The following is a 21,735-nucleotide window of genomic DNA, read 5'->3' as shown; positions in this document are numbered from 1 at the left end:
TTTCTGGGAAACAGAGGGTAGGACCATGCTTGGCAGTCTTTAAGTAATTCTGTCATTTGAAAACTCACGGTGGCCTGAGTTTTGTCCTGTTCATGATTCTAGATTGCTTCTGACCTGGGGCAAGTCACTGTACCTGCCTGGGCCTCAGTTTTTCTCATCCATCCAGTGAGGAGATAGGCACCTGCGTGGACACCTCTTCACAGCTGAAGTGAGGGTACAAGACAAGTATGAGGAGAGTTAGGGCCTTGGCTCAGAGCAAGGGGTGCTTATCATTTGCATCATGGTTCTGAGAAAGAGAATTGAACGAGGCGCATTTTCATCATCCTGAGTTCTGGGCCCAAACTCCCTCCTCCCCTGAATCTCTGAGCTCATCGGGCTGGGCTGGAGGAAGTGAGGGGATGTGGTTGGGGTACAGGGGAAGACTCCCACAGGGCAGTCCCCTGAGAGTGTAGCTGAGGCTGAGGAAGAGCTGAGGTTTGGAGAGAGGCTTGGGATCACGCAGGAGGGAATGTGTCCCCTCCCTGCCATGTGTGACTCGAGGGGAGATCAGGAAGTAGACACAGGGATGAGATTGACCTTTACTAAGTGCTTCTTCTATGCTAAGCCCTGGGCTCCAACACACACACACACACACACACGCACGCACGCACGCACGCGCGCGCGCCATCTCTCGATTTGCATCGTAACACGGTGTGAGAAGGAAGTCTTCCCTGTTCTAGAGAAGTGGAAACTGCGCTTGCCTCAGACCACAGTCATCTGAGGCAGCAGCGGACTCTGCCCCTGGGCTCCTCTGCTTCCCAGCCATGTGACCTTTGGCAAGTTCCTTACTGTTTCCTTATCAGTCACATCCCTGTCTCTGGAGGCTGAAGTGGTGCCCATGCAAACTAGGCTTGGAGTAATTTTGGCCTTTGCTTCCAGTGGGGCCTAGCAGGTGTTTCTGCTTCCCGAACAGCCAAATGACAGTGCTGGCTGCTACACGGTCCGCACCAGAAGCCTCGACCATGGGTGGTCCTGCTGAAGTTTCTGGGGAGGCTGACAAAGGTCCAGACAGAGGGGAGGAAGGGCCAAGGGCTCTGCCAGGTTTTCTGAGAGCCTCTATCGGGCTGAGAAGGACTGGAGCTGCTGGGCTGTGCCTCTCCTGGATGAGGCTGCTCGTCGAGGGCTCTGCTGAGACCCACCAATAGCAGAGTGGGATGCCTCCAGCATTAGATTATCCTGAGGTATCTAGATTCTTAGGACTCAGGACTAGAAGCAGTGGTGTGTTGGTACATGTTTAATAATCATTCCTGGAAGGGAGGGAGGGGTTCTGATTTGTATCGTTTGCTGACTTCTATGGTGTTAATAACCCATCATGGCCAATTTCAAGCTAAAAACATGGTGTCACTGCACCCAGAGGTGGGAAGAGATGCACAGAATTACCTCATTATAGAGTATTTCCTTCATACAGATCCAGTAGGTGCAAACAACTTCTAGAACATGGAGAACAATAAAATGTAGAATAATTAAGGTATGAAGAGTTTTGAGCGTTTTTTGACCTTTTTTTTTTTTTCATTTTGTAAGCTGATTTTTGCCCCAAATTATTGGGCTATAATTGACATGTAACACTGTGTAAGTCTAAGATATACAGACGTGATTATTTGATACCGGTACATATTGCAAAATGTTTACTGCAATAAAGTTAGTTAACACATCCTCACCTCATGTAATTACCATCTTGTTGCCATGAGAACATTATAGCTCTACTCTCATAGAAACTTCCAAGCATGCAATACGGTAGTGCTAACCATAGCCACATGAACTTACTCATAACTGAAAGTTTGTACCTCTTGACCAACCTCTCCATCTCCCCCACCCCTCAGGCCCTGGCAACCATCCTTGTTTCTGAGTTTGATGTTTTTATGTTCCACAAATAAGTGAGATCATACGGTATTTGTCTTTGTCTGATTTATTTCACTTCGCATAATAGCCTCAAGGTCCATTGTCATTTGTGTTAGTGTAATTTACTTAATCGCTGTTTACATAGATCAACTTTAATAATGGTTTTGTTTAATAACCATCTTATGACATTTCTGAAAATTCACATGGGTTCTGTGGCTTGTGGCTGATGGCGGAGGGGGGAGCGAGGTCAGAGCCTGACTTCCTCATTCTGAATAGCTGGGGAATGGAGGCCCAGACGGAAGGCAGGTGCAAGAACTCCAAGGCATGGAGGCATGGCCAGGACTTGTGCCCGGGCTTTCAACACATTATCTCATTAATTCTCCCAGCCACTGTAGAAGGTTGGGGATATTAAGAAATTATTATCATTTTACAGAGGAGAATGCTGAAGCAGGCTAACAGCAAATTTAAGAGAACAGGCCCTAGAACCTGATAGATCCTGCTTTGAGTTCCGGTTCTATTCTTAGAAGATGTGAGCCCTTGGGCAAATTCCTTACTCCGAGGGACCTCAACTTCCTTATATGCAATATGGGGCTGCTCCATTTACTTTCCAGTTACTGTTTGCCAGGATTGGCTCAAGACCTGGTATAGGGTAGGTGCTTCACGGTCAACTCTATAATTATCATCAGAGAGGCTGAGTCACTTGTCCAAGGTATTGGACTGGTGGGGAATGAGGGGAGGATTGTGATTTGTCCCAAGTGGTTCAGTAAGCAATAGAGGTATGACTCAAACATGGTCTAATCGACAAGTTGGGGGAACAGGGGAAGTAAGAGGCGAATCAGAATGAGGCCTTCATGAAGTTCTCAACATTTCTTCAAGGTGACCAGGTCCAACCCCTTCTCCCCTGGGCTGATCATATCCCCCAGAAGGCTGGAATAGGAAATAGGCAGGTCACTACCCTCCCCCCTGCCCCAACGTGGGTGTTGTTTGCTGCACTCTGTCCACAAAGGCCTCTTCCTTGTAGCGTTCTTGTTAACAACATCAGAGAATACCATTTGGCACCCTCACCAGGGACAGGGATGGAGGCAGCAGGAGGCAGAGGGATGGCCCTTCTTCAGCTCTCCTAGGACAGCCTGGTGAGGAGGCAGGTCCATAAAGCCTCAGCAGCTTGGATCACTGAGGGGAGCCTGGGATAGCCAAAGCTCCCTCTGTCTGTGCCCCAGGACCAGGCAGGAAAGGCCTTTAGGAGCCAGAGCTGGCCTGGCCAGGCGCAGACAGCTGCACAATGGAGAGATGGCAGGGGGTTCAGACTCCAACCTCTCAGAAATCTCATGCCTTTCTGGAGACTAGGGACACTGGACTCAACTGCCCAGGTGTGTTCCCATTAAGTCAATCTCTCTTCCTCAAGTTCAAGTGACAGCCTCTCTGTGACTTGTTTCTGTGACTCTCTGAGGGGTGAGATGGTCACTGGGCTTGGGGCTGTGGGCAGGATCCAGGCATGTATAGGGGCTGGAGATCAGAAGAAGCCCTGAGTCCTCTCTGGACCTCCCCACCAACGTCCCTCTGGCCCTGCTACCTTATTTCCTAGTGTTCTTTCCTCACCACTTCACACCTCAATCCCCTCCCATTACTTCCTTCTTCCTAGACCCCCTTCTTTCTTTCACTTATTAATTTAATAAATATTTATTCATAGTTCCCCTGTGTCAAGCCATGTTCTGAGGGCTAGAAACAGAGAAATGAATAACATAATTTCCTGAGCTCAAAGATCTTCAAGTCTAGCTGAGAGATATCCAGGAAAGGATAATGATGGTTGTCTTGGGGAGAAGGCTTCAATGATGACAGGGGTCACCATGATGACTAGGACCCACCTCCATGTTCTCGCGAGGCTGGCTTGGGTATTGTCTATTAAGACAGAAACTGCTGGGCTGACAGAATCTTAGAAGATTTGTTTTTTTTTTTTTTGAAACTAAACGATGTCCCCCATCCCATGGAAATCAAGTGTGACTCGAGAGGCTTTTACAAAGATTTACTAAGTTACAGAATGGCAATACTTTCCCAAGTCCTCTTCCATGGATTCCCTCTGCTTCTAACCAATCCCATGGCTCCTCATCCCCATACGATGGGAGCAGATGGAGGGAGATTTATCACGAGAGAGAGCTTGTGGCTGCCACTTTAGCCCTTTGCCTTTGTAGGATTCTGATCCGGTCTTGTCAGGTGGTTGGCTGAAACTTATAGGCTATGATTCCACAGTAGCTCCTGCCAAATCTCAAGATCAAATTTGTGTGTAGATGGGGATGCATTCTTTACCCTTCCCACTTAGAGCCTGTTTGCTGGAAGCAAGTGAAGTTAATAATTAAGGGTTGGCTCTGAAGCCACATTGCCTCCATTCAAACCCCAGGTCCACCACACAAACCAAGCTACTTGGATTGAATCACTTCTCTCTCTGTGCCTTTATTTTTCCCTCTGTAAAATGGAGGTCATTATACTTACCTCAGTGAGCTGTTGTGAAGATGAGGTAGTGTAACAATGCCTGGCACAAAGAAATTAGTTAAATATTGTCTATTATCTATTATTATTATTATTGAAAGGGAGGTTATAAATTCACCCACATATCCATACTTTATTACAGGTATTCCAACTCAGTTAGTGGGAATTAAGTTAACAGGAGAGGGAGAAAGTTTTCCTGAGATACTAGATCTCAAACCACATATCAGAACCCTCTAGGATTGCTAGGATTATAACTTGCTGGTAAGCACAGGGGGCCTGGGAGAAATAAAGGCAGCATCTATTCGAGGTTTGGGAGTGGGAGATGGTGGTGTAGGTCAATGGAGGCTTCTTGGTGGGATGACACTAAAGCTGAGACCTAATGTAGGAATGAATAAGAGTTGGATGTGCAACAGAGAGTGTGTGGGTGGCAGGATGCAGCAGGTGGGCAGATGGTGCTCCTCCATGCTGAAGACCTCAGCAAAGGTGTGAAGGTGCGACAGAGGTAGACACATACAGGAAATTGAGCATACCTGTATGGAGACTAGGCTTGTATGGAAGGAGATGAGGTGGGGAGAGGGTTGGTCCTGAGGCTGAAGAAGTCTGCAGGGGGCAGATCTTTCAGGAAGGGCTCTGTGCATCTGTCTAAAGCGATGGGGCATGGGGAACCCTGAAAGGATTTTCAGGAGGGGAAAAACAGTGCTTCCTATTGTATTTATTTTGAAATAGATTTTTAGCCAATTTCATGGTAATCAGAGAATATACTCTAAATGACTTCCATCCTTTGGATTTTTGGATCTTACATTTCTTTTTTTTTTTTTTATTTTAAGATTTTATTTATTTATTTGACAGAGAGAGAGAGCGCGTGAGCACAAGCAGGGGGAGTTGCAGGCAGAGGGAGAAACAGGCTCCCTGCTGAGCAGGGAGCCCCATACAGGACTCGATCCTAGGATCCCGGGATCATGACCTGAGCTGAAGGCAGATGCTTAACTGAATGAGCCACCCAGGCGCCCCTGGATCTTACATTTCTGATGCAGCAGATGCTCAATTTTGATAAATGTTTCATGAAGCTACATGTCTTTTTGGTTAGTATCTGCATGGTATATTTTCTTCCGTTCTTTTTTCCTAGTGGGCCTGTGTCCTTAAGATGTGTTCCTCTCCTCCACCCCAGTTTTATTGAGATATAATTGACATAACGTTGTGTAAGTTTAAGGTGTGCATTGATTTAATACACTGAAATATTGGAAAGTGATTAAGGTGCTTTTCTTGTAAGCAATATGTAGGGTTTTTTTAAACTCAATTTGAAAATACGCCTTTTATTAAAATATTTAGTCCTTTTGCATTTAAAGTAATTGCTTAAATGCTTAAGTTCACATTTACCATCTTTCTACTTATTTTCTATTTGGCCTACCTGTTTTCTGTTTGATTTTTTCCTCTCTCAAAAGAGCATTATTTTGGATTAGTAAACATTTTTTTGGTCCATTTTCTACTACTTTAGGTTGTTAGTAATGCATTATTTATTCTTTTAATGATTTTAGAGATTACAACATAAATCTTGACTTATCAAAGTCTAATGCAAATAATTAGTTTTACCACTTTTCCAATTACACTAAATATTTAGAAAACTCTGACTTTATTTACCCCCTCCATTTCTTGTGTTATTGTCATGATCTTTGTCTTTCATTTTTTTAATTCCACAAGACTTTATTATTGTTTTTCATTCATTTTAAATTTATATTTACCCACATATTTATCTTTTCCTTGAGGGACTTGTCCCTCTTTTTTGCATTTTCATGTTTCTATCACTTTCTTTCTGCCTGAAGAACTCCCTTCACATAATCTTTTTTTTATTATTTTATGTTAATCATCATACATTACATCATTAGTTTTTGATGTAGTGTTCCATGATTCATTGTTTGCGTATAACACCCAGCTCCATTCAATATGTGCCCTCTTTAATACCCATCACCAGGCTAACTCATCCGCCCACCCCTCTCCCCTCTAGAACTCTGTTTGTTTCTCAGAGTCCAGTCTCTCATGGTTCGTCTGCCCTTCACATAATCTTACTTTTTGTTCGTCTGAAAAAGTTATTTCACATTTAAATTTTTTTTAATTTTTAAAAAACTTTTTTGAAATAATTTCAAATTTATAGGAAGGCTGAAAGAATACTACAAAAAATCCCATATGCCCCATACCCAGATTTATTAATTTTTAATAATTTGTCATGTTAATGTTATGTTTTCCAGAATGCTTTGAGAGTAATTTGCAGACATCACATTCCTTTACCCCTTAATACTTCAGTGAATAGTTCCTGAGAATAGAGGAATATTCTCTTATATAGTAGCTGTTAAATTCAGGAAATTTAACATTGACACATTTATCTAATCTAATTCATATTCCAATTTTATCAGTTGTCACTGATTTTTTGCCATTCCTCCCTTCCAGAATTACATATTGCATTAATTGTTATGCTTTGTTTTTCAGTATTCTTCCATCTATTATTGATTCTCAGCTTTTCTTTCTTTCTTTTCTTTTCTTTCTTTCTTTCTCTCTCTCCTTTCTTTCTTTCTTTTTTTTTTAAAGAGAGAGAGAAAGAGCACTTGCGTGGGTCAGGGGGATGAGTGAGGGGAGAGGCAGAGGGAGAGAGAGAGCTTAAGCAGGCTCCCCGCTCAGCGCCGAGTGGGACTCGGGGCTTGATCCCATGACCCTGCGATCATGACCTGAGCCTAAGAGTTGGGCGCTTAACCGCCTGAACCGTCCAGGCACCCCGATTCTCAGCCTCTCTTTGTCTTTCATGATAAAGATATTTTTGAAGATTAAAAGCTAGGTATTTTTATAGAGTATCCCTCAATTTAGGTTTCTTTGATGTTTCCTCATGATTAGATTCAGGTTTTGCATTTGGAGCTGAAATAATATATAGATACTATATTGTTAGGATTTCAGATATGGAGACACACTGTGTCTATCTGCTCCTTACTGGTGATGTTAACTGTAATCGCTCATTTAAGATATTGTCCAGTTTCTCCACTGATAGCTAATACTTCTTACTTTTGTAGTTAATAATACTTTATGGATAGATAGCTTGTAACTATGTCACATTCTATTTATCAAAATTACTTGCCATAGAGTTAGCATCCATACCAGTCAGGATGCTGTCAGGAAACAACACACCAGTGATGATGTGAACAGGGAAAATTTAATATAAAGAATCATTGAGGGGCACCTGGGTGGCTCAGTCATTAAGCGTCTGCCTTTGGCTCAGGTTATGGGATTGAGCCCCACATCGGGCTCCCTGCTCTGCCGGAGGCCTGCTTCTCCCTCTCGCACTCCCCCTGCTTGTGTTCCCTCCCTCGCTGGATCTCTTTCTGTCAAATAAATAAATAAAAATCTTAAAAAAAAAAAATCATTGACAGGTAAAAGGTGGGTAACTACCAAAAAGGTTGAAAGAGATCCAGAAGTAGCAAGGAAAAAAAAAAAAAAGCAGCTACTACCTCATGGCTGAAAGAGAGGACATATTGAAGGGACTGAGGATTTAGAACCTATCTCTCTCCCTCCCCTGCTCCTGGCACTCCCCCACCTCTGCCAAAAAAAAAAAGAAAGAAAAAAAGACTGAATTCAGACTTTTTCAAAGAGGGTGTGCCTACCACAGGGATACCTGTCAGCTGCTGGTCGGGACAGGCCAGAGTTTGCATAGAAGTGGCCACTGGGTGGAGAAAGTGTGGCCTGAGTGTGTGACTATAGTTGGTCCACTGAGGTCAGTTGAGGTGAGTGCTACAGGCCCTTCCAAGCACCAGCCCGCTGGCTCTCAAGCTGAGTGACTGAGGAAGGACTGCTGCCCCAACCTAAGTGCCTTCCTGGGGTTAGCACATCACAATGCCCCTCTAGCGCCCTCTATTGACAAAACCTCACATTGACAGCCGGCAAAGGAGAAAGGTTTGCAGAGTGAGGAGAGGCTTGGAGCAGCACTTCTAGACAAAGGATCTTTAAGGCAGAGGCGAACTCCACCTCTAAAGGTTTGAGGGCTGGAGCTGATGTGGTGTACATTGATTGTCACTAGACATGGGCAACCAATCTGTCCACCGAAGGTGATTGCATATGAGCACTTTGCCATTATTTATTCTTTTAAGGCATATGTCAGATGCTTCATATATATTGCCTCTACTCCTCATAAAAACCCTGAGAGGAGTATTACTAGCTACATTTTACAGATGAGGAGACTGAGGTTCAGAGATGTTAAGTAACTTGTTCAAGAGAGTAGAGTAATGGAGGTCAGAATTAAAATCCCTGCCTCCAGGGCCGACATTCTTGCTGGACTACCATACTTCGGATTTAAATGAGTGTGGTTCTCTTATAGGCCTCACCATGTGGATGGCTCCAGGGCAGAACCAAAGCTGGGTTTCTGAATTAATTCTGCTTGGCTTCCCCAGTGACCCCACATCCAACAGAGTCCTCTCCATTGCCTTCCTTCTCCTTTACCTGAGCTCAGTCCTGGGCAATGCGCTCATCATCACCCTGATCTGCCTGGACATGCAGCTCCTCACGCCCATGTACTTCTTCCTCTGCATCCTCTCCCTGCTAGATATGAACTGTGTCACCACCACCATGCCCCAGATGTTAGTGCATCTCCTCCCTCACTCTCAGACCATCTCCTTCGCTGGCTGTTGGCTGCAGATATATGTGTTTGGTGCCCTGGGCCTAACTGAGTGTATTTTCTTCGTAGTTATGGCTTATGACCAATATGTGGCCATCTGCCACCCACTGCGTTATACTGTCATCCTCAGCTGGGACCTCTGCACACAGCTGACAGCTGGGACCTGGGCCTGTGGTTTCTTCTTCTCTCTGATCCATACATTCCTCACCATAAGGCTGCCATACTGTGGGCCCAATGTGGTCAACCACTACTTCTGTGAAGGCCTCTCAGTACAAAGCTTGGCTTGCATGGATATCAACCTCATTGAGATGGTGGACCTGGTCATCAGTGTCTTCATGGTTGTTATCCCTCATTCTGGCTTCCTACATCCGTACTGGCCAGATCATTCTCAAGATCAAGTCCACTCAGGGCTGCTGCAAGGCTTTCTCCACTGGTGCTTCCCACCTGACTGTGGTCACACTCTTCTATGCTCCAGCCGCGTACATCTACATGAGGCCCAACTCCAGCTATTCTCCTGAGCGGGACAAGCAGATCTCACTCTTTTATAATGTCTTCACTGCCTTCTTCAACCCTGTGGTCTACAGTCTGAGGAACAAGGACATCAAGGGGGCTTTTCTCAAAGTGATGGGGTGGGGTAGGGTGGCCTGGTGAATTGGAAGACAGGAGAAGCCTGAGGTAGAGTGTCCAATGCTAAGGAAAAGGACAGCATTTATAATGTATGCAAACAATATGGTGCATTGGAACCAATATAGCCCCTGGTCAGGGGAACAAATGTGGTACATGAAACCAACATGGCTGTCTTGCTGAACTTGCTACATTGTGGTGCAGTGACAAACAATTCCATAATCTTCCTGGCTTACAACAGCAGAAGCTCATTTATTGCTCATTTTCCATGAAAGTTGTAAGTGGACTATGGCCTTCTGCCATTGGATTCTTGGATCCAATCTGAAAAAGGAGGCTCTATCTGGAATATCCCATTCTTATGACAAAGAGAAAGACACATGATGACTCTTAAAGCTTCTGCTCAGAAGTGACACACATCTCTTTGCTGATATCCTACTGGCCAAAGCAAGTCACATGGTCAAGCCCCATAGCAAAAGGGCAGGAAGTATTTTCTTCCCACAGAAAAGTAACACATGTCACATGGCAGTGGGTATGGATATATAATTCTTCTATAGTGAAAGCAGCAATAATGGAGGTGATAATATAATCTACCATAATGGCACTGGAATGAATAGGATACATGTAACGAACATGAAACATGGTAATTGTAAGTGACATGGTACATGGACACAGTAGAGGGCCAAGATGATTTAGGCAATCAAAGTGGTACATGTAAACAGTGAATATATGTAGCCAACATTAAAAATTAAGCCACTGGAACCAAGTGGCTCACAGACCTGACTTGGTGCATAGAACCAATGTGCATTGTGTTACAGAAGGACACAGAACCTGACATTAAGTGACCTGGGTTCTAATCCCAACGTTGTAACTTGTTTTATGACTTTGGGCAATTCATTTTCTTTCTCTGAATCTTAATTTATTCATCTATAAAATGATCATCTTAAATGTAATGGTATCCAAGACCTCTGTATTTCTAAAATTCTATGCCACAGTAGGTGGAATAATTGAAACTCAAGTGCAATAAACTTGAGAATCCTCTCTGAACCATAAAACGAGTAAGGAGAGCATAGAGGAGTAAAAGTCGCTGCATGTGTGTTGTCCTTTGTAAACCACAGTAGGCAGCACACATAGCAGTGACTCTCATTCTTTCAAGGGATCAAAATGACATATGAAGCTAAGAATCCTGGCATGGGGCCTCAGAGTTAGCATGAACATCCAGCTTCCTTTCAGACCTCATTGGTGGCCCAAAGGCCTCAAGGATGAGTCGATGCTGTTCCAGTATTTCTTGAACATCCATTATGGCCAGCCTTGGGGAAACTGAAACAGATATGTGGAGAGATTTACAGTCATAAAATTACAATGCCAAACCCAATGCCACAGTGACCCTGAAGGGCTGATGACCTCATAGGAATGAGGTTCTCTCTATGGGTGTCAGACATAGAGGACCAGACTGCTTCTCACCCTACTTCCATCCACCACTGCATACCCCAGCACTTTGTAAGCTCTCCAGAACTTGGAGTCAGGGAGAGGGAGATAGAAACCCCAAGAAGATGAATATTATTTCTCCCACCACTGGAATGATAGCTCAAAATGGAAATTAAGCTCAGTTACTGAGAAATGAAGTTACAGTTGTCTCAGGAAACAAGTAGTTACTGTAATAGAGAAAAATGGAGGGATTAAAAAGGAGAATTACAGACCAATATCCCTGATGAACATGGATGCAAAAATTCTCACCAAAATACTAGCCAATAGGATCCAACAGTACATTAAAAGGATTATTCACCACCACCAAGTCGGATTTATCCCTGGGCTGCAAGGTTGGTTCAACATCCGCAAATCAATCAACGTGATACAATACATTAACAAAAGAAAGAACAAAAATCATATGATCCTCTCAATAGATGCAGAAAAAGCATTTGACAAAGTACAGCATCCTTTCTTGATCAAAACTCTTCAGAGTATAGGGATAGAGGGTACATACCTCAATATCATAAAAGCCATCTATGAAAAACCTACAGCGAATATCATTCTCAATGGGGAAAAACTGAGAGCTTTCCCCCTAAGGTCAGGAACGCGGCAGGGATGTCCACTATCACCACTGCTATTCAACATAGTATTGGAAGTCCTAGCCACAGCAATCAGACAACAAAAAGAAATCAAAGGCATCCAAATTGGCAAAGAAGAAGTCAAACTCTCACTCCTTGCAGATGATATGATACTTTATGTGGAAAATCCCAAAGACTCCACCCCAAAACTGCTAGAACTCATACAGGAATTCAGTAAAGTGGCAGGATATAAAATCAATGCACAGAAGTCAGTGGCATTCCTATACACCAACAACAAGTCAGAAGAAAGAGAAATTAAGGAGTCGATCCCATTTACAATTGCACCCAAAACCATAAGATACCTAGGAATAAATCTAACCAAAGAGGCAAAGGATCTGTACTCAGAAAACTATAAAATACTCATGAAAGAAATTGAGGAAGACACAAAGAAATGGAAAAACGTTCCGTGCTCATGGATTGGAAGAACAAATATTGTGAAGATGTCAATCCTACCAAGAGCAATCTACACATTCAATGCAATCCCCATCAAAATACCATTCACTTTTTTCAAAGAAATGGAACAAATAATCCTAAAATTTGTATGGAACCAGAAAAGACCCCGCATAGCCAGAGGAATGTTGAAAAAGAAAAGCAAAGCTGGCGGCATCACAATTCCGGACTTGCAGCTCTACTACAAAGCTGTCATCATCAAGACAGTATGGTACTGGCACAAAAACAGACACATAGATCAATGGAACAGAACAGAGAGCCCAGAAATGGACCCTCAACTATATGGTCAACTAATCTTTGACAAAGCAGGAAAGAATGTCCAATGGAAAAAAGACAGTCTCTTCAACAAATGGTGTTGGGAAAACTGGACAGCCACATGCAGAAGAATGAAACTGGACCATTTCCTTACACCACACACAAAAATAGACTCCAAATGGTTGAAAGACCTCAATGTGAGACAGGAGTCCATCAAAATCCTAAAGGAGAACACAGGCAGCAACCTCTTCGACCTCAGCCGCAGCAACTTCTTCCTAGAAACATCGCCAAAGGCAAGGGAAGCAAGGGCAAAAATGAACTATTGGGACTTCATCAAGATAAAAAGCTTTTGCACAGCAAAGGAAACAGTCAACAAAACCAAAAGACAACGGACAGAATGGGAGAAGATATTTGCAAATGACATATCAGATAAAGGGCTAGTATCCAAAATCTATAAAGAACTCATCAAACTCAACACCAAAAGAACAAAGAATCCAATCAAGAAATGGGCAGAAGACATGAACAGACATTTTTCCAAAGAAGACATCCAAACAGCCAACAGACACATGAAAAAGTGTTCAATATCGCTCGGCATCAGGGAAATCCAAATCAAAACCTCAATGAGATACCACCTCACACCAGTCAGAATGGCTAAAATTAACAAGTCAGGAAATGACAGATGTTGGCGGGGATGCGGAGAAAGGGGAACCCTCCTACACTGTTGGTGGGAATGCAAGCTGGTGCAGCCACTCTGGAAAACAGTATGGAGGTTCCTCAAAAAGTTGAAAATAGAGCTACCATATGATCCAGCAATTGCACTCCTGGGTATTTACCCCAAAGATACAAAAGTAGGGACCCGAAAGGGTACGTGCACCCCAATGTTTATAGCAGCAATGTCCACAATAGCCAAAATGTGGAAAGAGCCAAGATGTCCATCAACAGATGAATGGATAAAGAAGATGTGGTATATATATACAATGGAATATTATGCAGCCATCAAAAGGAATGAGATCTTGCCATTTGCAACGACGTGGATGGAACTGGAGGGTATTATGCTGAGCGAAATAAGTCAAACAGAGAAAGACATGTATCATATGACCTCACTGATATGAGGAATTCTTAATCTCAGGAAACAAACTGAGGGTTGCTGGAGTGGGGGGTGGGGTGGGAGGGATGGGATGACTGGGTGATGGACACTGGGGAGGGTATGTGCTCTGGTAAGCGCTGTGAATTGTGCAAGACTGTTGAATCTCAGATCTGTACCTCTGAAACAAATAATGCAATATATGTTAAGAAAGAAAAAAAGAAGAAGAAGAATGTAGCAGGAGGGGAAGAAGGAAGGGGGGGAAATCGGAGGGGGAGAAGAACCATGAGAGACGATGGACTCTGAAAAACAAACTGAGGGTTCTAGAGGGGAGGGGGGTGGGAGGATGGGTTAGCCTGGTGATGGGTATTGAGGAGGGCACGTTCTGCATGGAGCACTGGGTGTTATGCACAAACAATGAATCATGGAACACTATATCTAAAACTAATGATGTAATGTATGGGGATTAACATAACAATAAAAAATTAAAAAAATAAAAAAAAAAAAAGAAAAATTGGAGAGATTACAGACCAAGGACAGAGGTGGGGCTGGGAAAAATCATTCAACAAATATGTATTGAGAAGTTAATGCTCGACAGCACAATGCTATTTACTTAGGCTATGGAATGCTGGTGAGGAAGATCTAAAGTATCCAGTAGAGCTCTAGACTTCATGGGTCTTACCCTGTAGTTATGACATAGAATGATAATCATAAGTGTACATTTTCCTCAATACCATCCCATCCATTATCTCAGCTGAGCCTCAAAAATCTCTATTAACAATTCAAGAAATAGCATAATATAATAGATAAGAGTCTGGGCTCTGGAACCATACTACCTGGGTTCAAATCTCAGTTGTGTTACTTTTTAGCTGGGTGGCATTTAGCAACTTTCCTAATCTTCTTGCGCTTCAGTTTCTTTATCTGTATGATGAAGATAATAATACCTATCTCTGGAGTTGTTATAAGAATTAAAATAATAAGTGCATATAAAGCACTCAGACAGTGACATTATATGCAAAGTGATCAATAAAGTCAGTTATTATTACTTAAGCACAATGAGTATCATGAAAAACATTTTACATGTGGAAATTACATCTCAGAGAAGTAAGGTGACTCTTCCAAAGCTGCAGAAGGCCAATGATGTATTTAAGCTTTGAACACAGTTCTCCCTGAGTCCTTTCCTAATATTTCCAGTGTCCAAGTTAATGCAAAAGTGGTTTTTTTCTAGATATTTTCCTCACCCTGGGCTCCTCATCCAGTCCAATGACTTCAGTGGAAGTGTGGATGGAGCAGACAGAGATCAGGGTGGGACAGACAGAGATCAGAGATCAGGGCACTGTAGGCAGTCCTAGTCCATGGCCTATTGACCGTCCTCACTCATTCCAATTAACTTGAGGAAAGCCCTCTTCACATCTTTGTTCCGGAGGCTATAAATGATGGGATTCAGAAAGGCAGAAATGACATTGTAGAACAGGGCCAACTTCTTGTCATCCTCTGGGGAGGCTTCAGAGCCAGGCTTCATATACATGACCATGCATGGAATACAGAACATAGTGACCACAGTGATGTGTGAGGCACAGGTGGAGAAGGCTTTGATTCATCCCTGTGTGGAGCGAATCTTTAGAACAGCCATGAAGATGTGAACATATGAGGTCAGGATGAGAGATAATGGGATCAGGAGCAAGATGAAACCCAAGATAAAGTCCACTTGGTCATTGAGGGATGTATCTGCACAGGCCAACTTTAAGACAGCAGGAATTTCACAAAAGAAGTGATTGATTTCATTGGGGCCACAGTAGGGCAGATTCACTGCAAAGACTGTGTAGACAAGGGCACGGGTGAGACCACAAAGGGCAGAGCTGACTGCCAGGACTACACACAGAGTGGCCCATCTTGACCCCATAATGGAGTGGATAGCATATGGCAACATATCATAGGCCATGGCTGCAAAAATCCAAGTCTCAGTGATGCCTAAGGTCAGGAACATGTATTCTGGACCACACACCCAATATAAGATATGGTCTTTTTCTTGCTTATTAGATGGACCAACATCTGGGGCACTGTGGTAGTGGCATAGCTGAGATCCAGTACAGAGAGGATGCTGAGGAAGAAGTACATGGGGTGTGTAGGTGGACATCTACTCTGATCAGGGTAACAATGAGCCCATTGCCCAGGACTGTAAATAAGTAAAGAAAGAGGAAGAGGAAGAAAAGAATCCAGTTGGTCCTGGGATTTCTGGAGAAGCCCAGGAGGATAAACTCAGTTACAGAGCTGTCGTTTCTCCAGCCTCAGCTACACATGGCCTTCCTTCTGAGGAAAGAAGAGAACATATTCCTGAATCCCTTGCAGTCTCAATGAGAGGACACCACATGAGATCCACAGATGCAGGGACCAAAGGCATCTCAGAGCTAAACAATCAAACCAAGTATGCACTTCCATGCCTAGGGAACATTCTGTTCCAATTGGCCAACTGTTGCTGCAGGCACTTAGTAGGGATTCTATAAATATGTATTGGTTTGTCTAACTAACTAGCTGTGATAAAATTCCAAGGGTGCTGTGGAAGGAATTATACCAGCAGAAGTCTTATTTTGAAGAACACACACACACACACACACACACACACACACACACACACACACACTAAACCAAAGTATGGAGGCTAGAAAAAAAAAAAGTTTTACAGTAAACCAAAAAGTTGTAGAGGTTTCTATAGTTCTCAAAGTCATTCTTTCAAATATCAAGGCTAATAGGTGTTGCAAAGGACAGTGTACATGTGAAACAAATAAAACCCTTAGCTGCTTCTCTTTGCCTTCTTCCTCTCTGGTGCTATACCTTTGAAAACCCACATACCATAAGTTTTCAGGAAAAAGGAAAGTTTCAAATAACCTTTTTGGGGAAGAGGAATCTTTCCCCTAAAACTTTTATCTCCTTTTATATCCCCACCTTCCAGGCCTACCTGCAGTGATTACAATTATAAAGAACAAGTTGGCAGGTAAATATGGGCAGAGACTCAGCAACTGAAACCTAGAGAAAACGTCTGTGCCCCTGGCATTTCTCAAGAAAATGAAGCATATTTACTTGGGAATTAGGTGTCTGTGTGTCTGGAAGCTTTTCTTAAAAACTAGTAAGGACTCCTTCACAGCCACATTGCTCCCAGGAGAGAGTCAGGTGGCAGGTGAGATTCCAGTTGGACCCGGGCTCAATCTTTGATCCCACCTGGGCAAACCTGGGTGACAGAACATGTCACTGACCAGTCCTACTCTCTTAATCCTTGTGCTAGCCCCTAAATGGCTGCAACAGAACATGGACAGCGGGGTGTACACATTTTCCAGACTCAAAAGAAGGAAAGGGTCATTTATAAAATGGCACTCTATAAAAATGTTCTAATAAATGTGATTTCACTAGATTATCAACACAACCCACAGAGGTCAGTATCACTATTCTCATTTCAAAAAATCAGCCATCCAAGGTCAGACAGAGAGTAGGACTCAAACTTTCAAGTCCTATGCTCTTCCCACCATATTAAGCTGAAATGTGTTTCTCACACCATTAGCTTTCATGCAGGGTTTAGCAGTTACCAAGCACAAAATAAGCCCACTTTAGGTGACATTGTGAGAGAAAACCGACCTGTGTAATCACACTTGTAGAGGGCAGAAAGTGCATATTGCATAGCATTGCAGATGGTCAGGTCTTTTCACAGAGAACCCTAAAACCTTGGATCAGGATTTCAATATCTGGGTCATTGTACTGGTAGTGAAAAGGCTGAGAGTGTCAATTTGGTTTAAAATAATGCCATATAAAGTCATAGACAGGACTCAGGCTCAGAGGGGTGAGAATAATAACATTGATACTCATGTTAGAGAGACGATGCAATAGAATGGGGGCTAGCGGGATTTGAATATAAATCCTCACTCTGATTGCAGATACAACCTAAGGCTTTAAATACTGGTGTATGCTGAAAAATCTGAACTATATCTCCATCCTAGATGTCTTCTCTTAATTTATCTATCCAATTGCCTACTTGCCATCCATCTTCATTTGGATATCTAATAGAAATGTTAAAATAAACATTTTCTAAAGTCAAACTTCAGATCCCCTATAAGCTTGCTCCTCTCACGGCTCAAGCTCAATCACAGCAATTCCATCCTTTAATGTGGCTAAGAGTTTTTTAAAAAGCAACTCAAAGACTTTCTAACTTTTCTCTTTCTCCCATGTAATACATCAGCAATATTGCCAGTTCTCTTTAAAATATGTATCCCCCAAAAAGATCACTTCTCCTCATCTACACCATTACTACTCTGATCCAGATCATCATCTTCTCTTGCCGGGAATATTGCAATATCCTGTAACCAGTTCCAGGGAATCCACTCTCTTCCCCTACAGTCTATTCTCAGCACAGTAACTAGAGTGATCTTATTAAAGTGAAAGTCAGATCATTTAAACATTATGTAAATCCTCCTCTCAAACTTTCCAGTGGCTTCAGGTAATGCCCAGAAGAAAAACCAAGGCCCCCATCACCTCCTTGGCTCCATCTCCTACCTCCCACCTCTCACTCTGTCTGTCCAGCCATCCAGCCTTTTGTTGCTCCTCATTCAAGGCATATTCCTACCTCAGAGCCTTTGCACTTACTGTTCTCACTGCTAGAAATTCTCTTTCCCCCTCATCTCCTTCAAGTATTTTCTCAATCTTCTCAGGGAAGACTTGAGTTTTTCTGACGATCCTGCTTAAAACTAAAATGTCCCACACTCCCTATTCCCATCTCCTGTTTTATCTTTCTTCATAGTAGTTAGCATCTTCTAATGTACAATATAATTTTAACAGTTTCTCTCACAAGAATGCAGGGATTTTTATCTTCCTGATTTATTGTGTACCATCAGATTTTAGAACAGTGCCTGGCATGTAGTAGGCATTATAAATGTTGGATAAATGGATAGACTGGATCTGAGCAGGGCCTTGAGGCAAGCCACTGGTGCTACTTATGGTGGAACTATATTTAGTGCTGACCTTTGCGTCCTATAAAGCTAGCCATTGTTCTGAGCTCATTTTGGGTATTTCTTTGGACTTATATAGCTCTCGACATTTTTCTAAATAAGAACTGGACCAGACCATCTACAGATATCATCTACAGTCATCCCACAAGGCCACAAAGTCAATACCTGCTATTAATTAGGTAGAGTCCAAGGGCTGTGCAGAGCAGTTTTTAATTTTCGGACCTGCAATTTAAAAGGGAAAATGACAAACTAGAGCTTGTCTACACAGAGAAAAGAGCTTTTCAGTAAAGGACCCATGAAAGCACTAGAAAAGAGTTTTTCAGTAAAGGACCTGTGAAACCATGCTATTTAGGGAAGAGTGGGAGATACTGAGAATGCTTAGCTTGGGGACTTATGAGGAACCAGAGAGACCTCACCAAAGACTTCAAAAGTTGTCTACAGAAAAAGGTGGAAATGTGTGCTGTGTGTTCTCAGAGCAAAAAATTAGAAATGATTAGTGAAAGTTGTGGGGCGGGGTGTGAGGGGACAAGCTTTAAGCGCAATTTACAAAAAAAAAAAAAAAAATCCAAAACCTCTAGTGATTAATCTGCCTGATAATGAAATATTCTGCTGGTAGTGGGAGAGTGAAATGACAAGCTCACCATTTTCAGAAGTGTTCAAGCATAAGTTATAAGTCTGTATCATTCAGGGACACTATCACTGCTTTGGAAGTGAAGTCAGAATGTACAACTTTAAAAGTCCCTTTTACCACAAATATCCTAAGGTTCTAAAGCTCAGTGACACCAAGATTCAGAGAATCTATGATTTTAGGGGTGACTTTTCACTATGCATCCAACCTCATAACACAATCTAGAGTCAAAACAAAGTAATATGGTACTGATGAAAACCAAGGAAGCCTGAAAGAACGTGGGAATGCAGTATTAGTCAATTGGAGTGTGAACATTTAAAGGATAATTTAAAGGTTTTATGGCTTATTTTTGCAGAAATATGCATGGTATACTATGCTTGGTACCCAGGAGGGGTTACTCTCCCGCCTTCTGAGCAAGCCCCACATAGGCTCTATTCAGGAAGGAAAAGGGAGAGCCTAAGAAAAAGAGCAGGCTAGAAGCTAAAGGAAGAACATTATTATAAAGCCTGCTTTAAATCTTTATGTTTTCCTGTTGAAAATACTTTATTCTTGTCTCCTTTGAGAGAATGTTCTAAGAATCAAATGAGGGAAATAGGGAGTACTTAAAAAATTGTTAAGTAGCAGCTGTATGTAAATCACAAGAGGACTACACAAGATCCAAGACAGAGTGTGGACAAGAAATGTCCCGGAAGAGTATTTCCACTAAAGAAGAACAAAAACGTCTTCCCAGATCTTTCCTGTTCTAGTCTTTCTTCCATCCATCCCATCTTACACACTGCCAGAGAGACTGTTCAAAAAGGCAGAGCTGACCATGCTATTGCCCTGCTTGAAAGTCCTTTGAGGACTCCTGTTATCTAGGAACTAATGCCCAAAGTCCTTAGCACGGTGCTCAATTCCCTTTAGAATCTGATCCTTACCTACTGGCATCCTACCTTTACTTCCTGTGCTTCTGCTCAATCTTCATGCTTTTATATGGCCCTCCAGCTAGGAATGGGTTTTGCATTTTAGCATGGTTGAAGAAAATTATTCATTGATGTCTGTGGCTGCTTTTGCCTATGACAAGAGTGGAGAAGCTGTGATAAAGACCATATGTGTCCCACAAAGCCTAAAATATTTACTGGCCCTTTACAGGCAGGGTTTGCTGACTCCAGCTGAAGACAAACCAACTAGTTCACCATCCTCCAAATATTCCAGGTCCTTTCACAAAGCTGTTTTCCATGAGGCGGTGTGTACCAAGGAGGCAGGAGAGGCTCTGGGGTCAAAGAAAATTAGATTTGAATCCAACTGTGCCACAACAGCACAACCATGAGAGTCATTTACCTCACTAAACCTTCATTTCATCATTTGTAAGGGGCGCCTGGCTGGCTCAGTTGGTAGAACATGCGACTCTTAATCTCAGGGTTGTGAGTTCAAGCCCCATGTAGAGATTACTTAAAATAAAATCTTTTTAAAAAATGTTAGCATTTCATCATTTGTAAAATTGGGAGAATAACATCTACCTTGAAGGTTTTTGTGAAGATTAAGTGTTATCTTAGGTATATGTAACACTACAGCAGTAAACATCTGTTATTATTGCTGCTACTATCATCAAATGACTGCCCAGTTGAAATGCTCTTCTCTGTTTTCTCCTCTTGGTAAAATCCTAATCAGGGAATTGTTCTGTGATTCCCACCAAGCTTCTCCTGTGATTCTCACCATACTTCTGGGCTATGATAACACCTTTAATGTGCTTCTGTTACTCCCCAGACATGGGCTGGTACACACACTGGTTTGTGGAATTCCTTAATTGGAGAACCATGTCTTACCTTTCTATCTCCAGTTCTTAGCACAGGGAATGAGTAGGGGTTAATAAACATTGGATTAATGACTTTGTGAAGTTATGCCAATGGTTTAAGAGTTTGTTGCAAGGATGGACTCTCAGCCCAATGGTTTCTCCATCACTTTCTCTTTCAAAACTACTATCCAGGTCTTCTTCTCTAAGGACTTCCACCCAGGATACCCACTCCCAATACAACCAAAATCCTCTTCTTGGCAATTTGTTAGCTGAAATGCACAAAGTTAAATGGAAAATAGGAGAAATGAAATCAATAACGCATGAACACTCCTTGGTATTATCCTCCTCAAATGTGCTTCTTTGACAGTCTTAGTCTATGCCACTTGAAATGGCATTAAAGCGGGGGATGAGGCAGGGATGGATCCTATTTTCACCGAACACTTACCACAGACCAGTTACTTTACATCCAAGATAGGATACTTGTTAAGAGCATGGCACTAGAATCAGACTCAAGTTCTAATCCTGACTCCATGGGTAATTAGAAGAATGACCTTGGGAAAGTTATCTAAACTTTGTGTGTCTATGTCCTCTTCTAGAAACCGGTAATAATAATACATTCGTCTCAAAGAATTGTTCTAGTGATTAATTGAAATATTACATGTAAAGTTGCTTAACACTGTGCCTGCAGAGTAGTTAGCGCTCGAAAAAAGTGTAGCTATTACTGCTATATTAGTTCACTCTCACAATAAGGCTTTTTCAAAAATTCTGAATTATTAGGAAAAAAGGAAATTGAGACTCAGAGAGAGTAACTGTC

At 42.5% G+C, this 21,735-nt stretch overlaps 1 protein-coding gene, 1 long non-coding RNA gene and 1 pseudogene across 5 annotated transcripts in view; 2 read left to right on the top strand and 1 right to left on the bottom strand.

Moving 5' to 3' along the window:
• The window catches only part of LOC118523705 (uncharacterized), a 71,216-nt gene that overhangs the window by 41,367 nt on the left and 8,114 nt on the right, over positions 1-21,735 (top strand). The window lies entirely within an intron of this gene.
• On the top strand, positions 8,722-11,473 carry LOC118523694 (olfactory receptor 2A12-like). The gene is given in 2 exon segments (XM_078071741.1): positions 8,722-9,359; positions 9,361-11,473. Coding segments are annotated over 2 exon segments (939 nt in total). The 3' UTR covers positions 9,662-11,473.
• LOC118523692 (olfactory receptor 2C3-like) lies at positions 14,849-17,560 on the bottom strand (annotated as a pseudogene).

Source organism: Halichoerus grypus, chromosome 5 (genome assembly GCF_964656455.1).
Source record: "Halichoerus grypus chromosome 5, mHalGry1.hap1.1, whole genome shotgun sequence".
Classification (NCBI taxonomy): Eukaryota; Metazoa; Chordata; class Mammalia; order Carnivora; family Phocidae; genus Halichoerus; species Halichoerus grypus.
The sequence above is the reverse complement of the archived record's forward strand: the minus strand, read 5'-3'. Positions and strand labels throughout refer to the sequence as shown.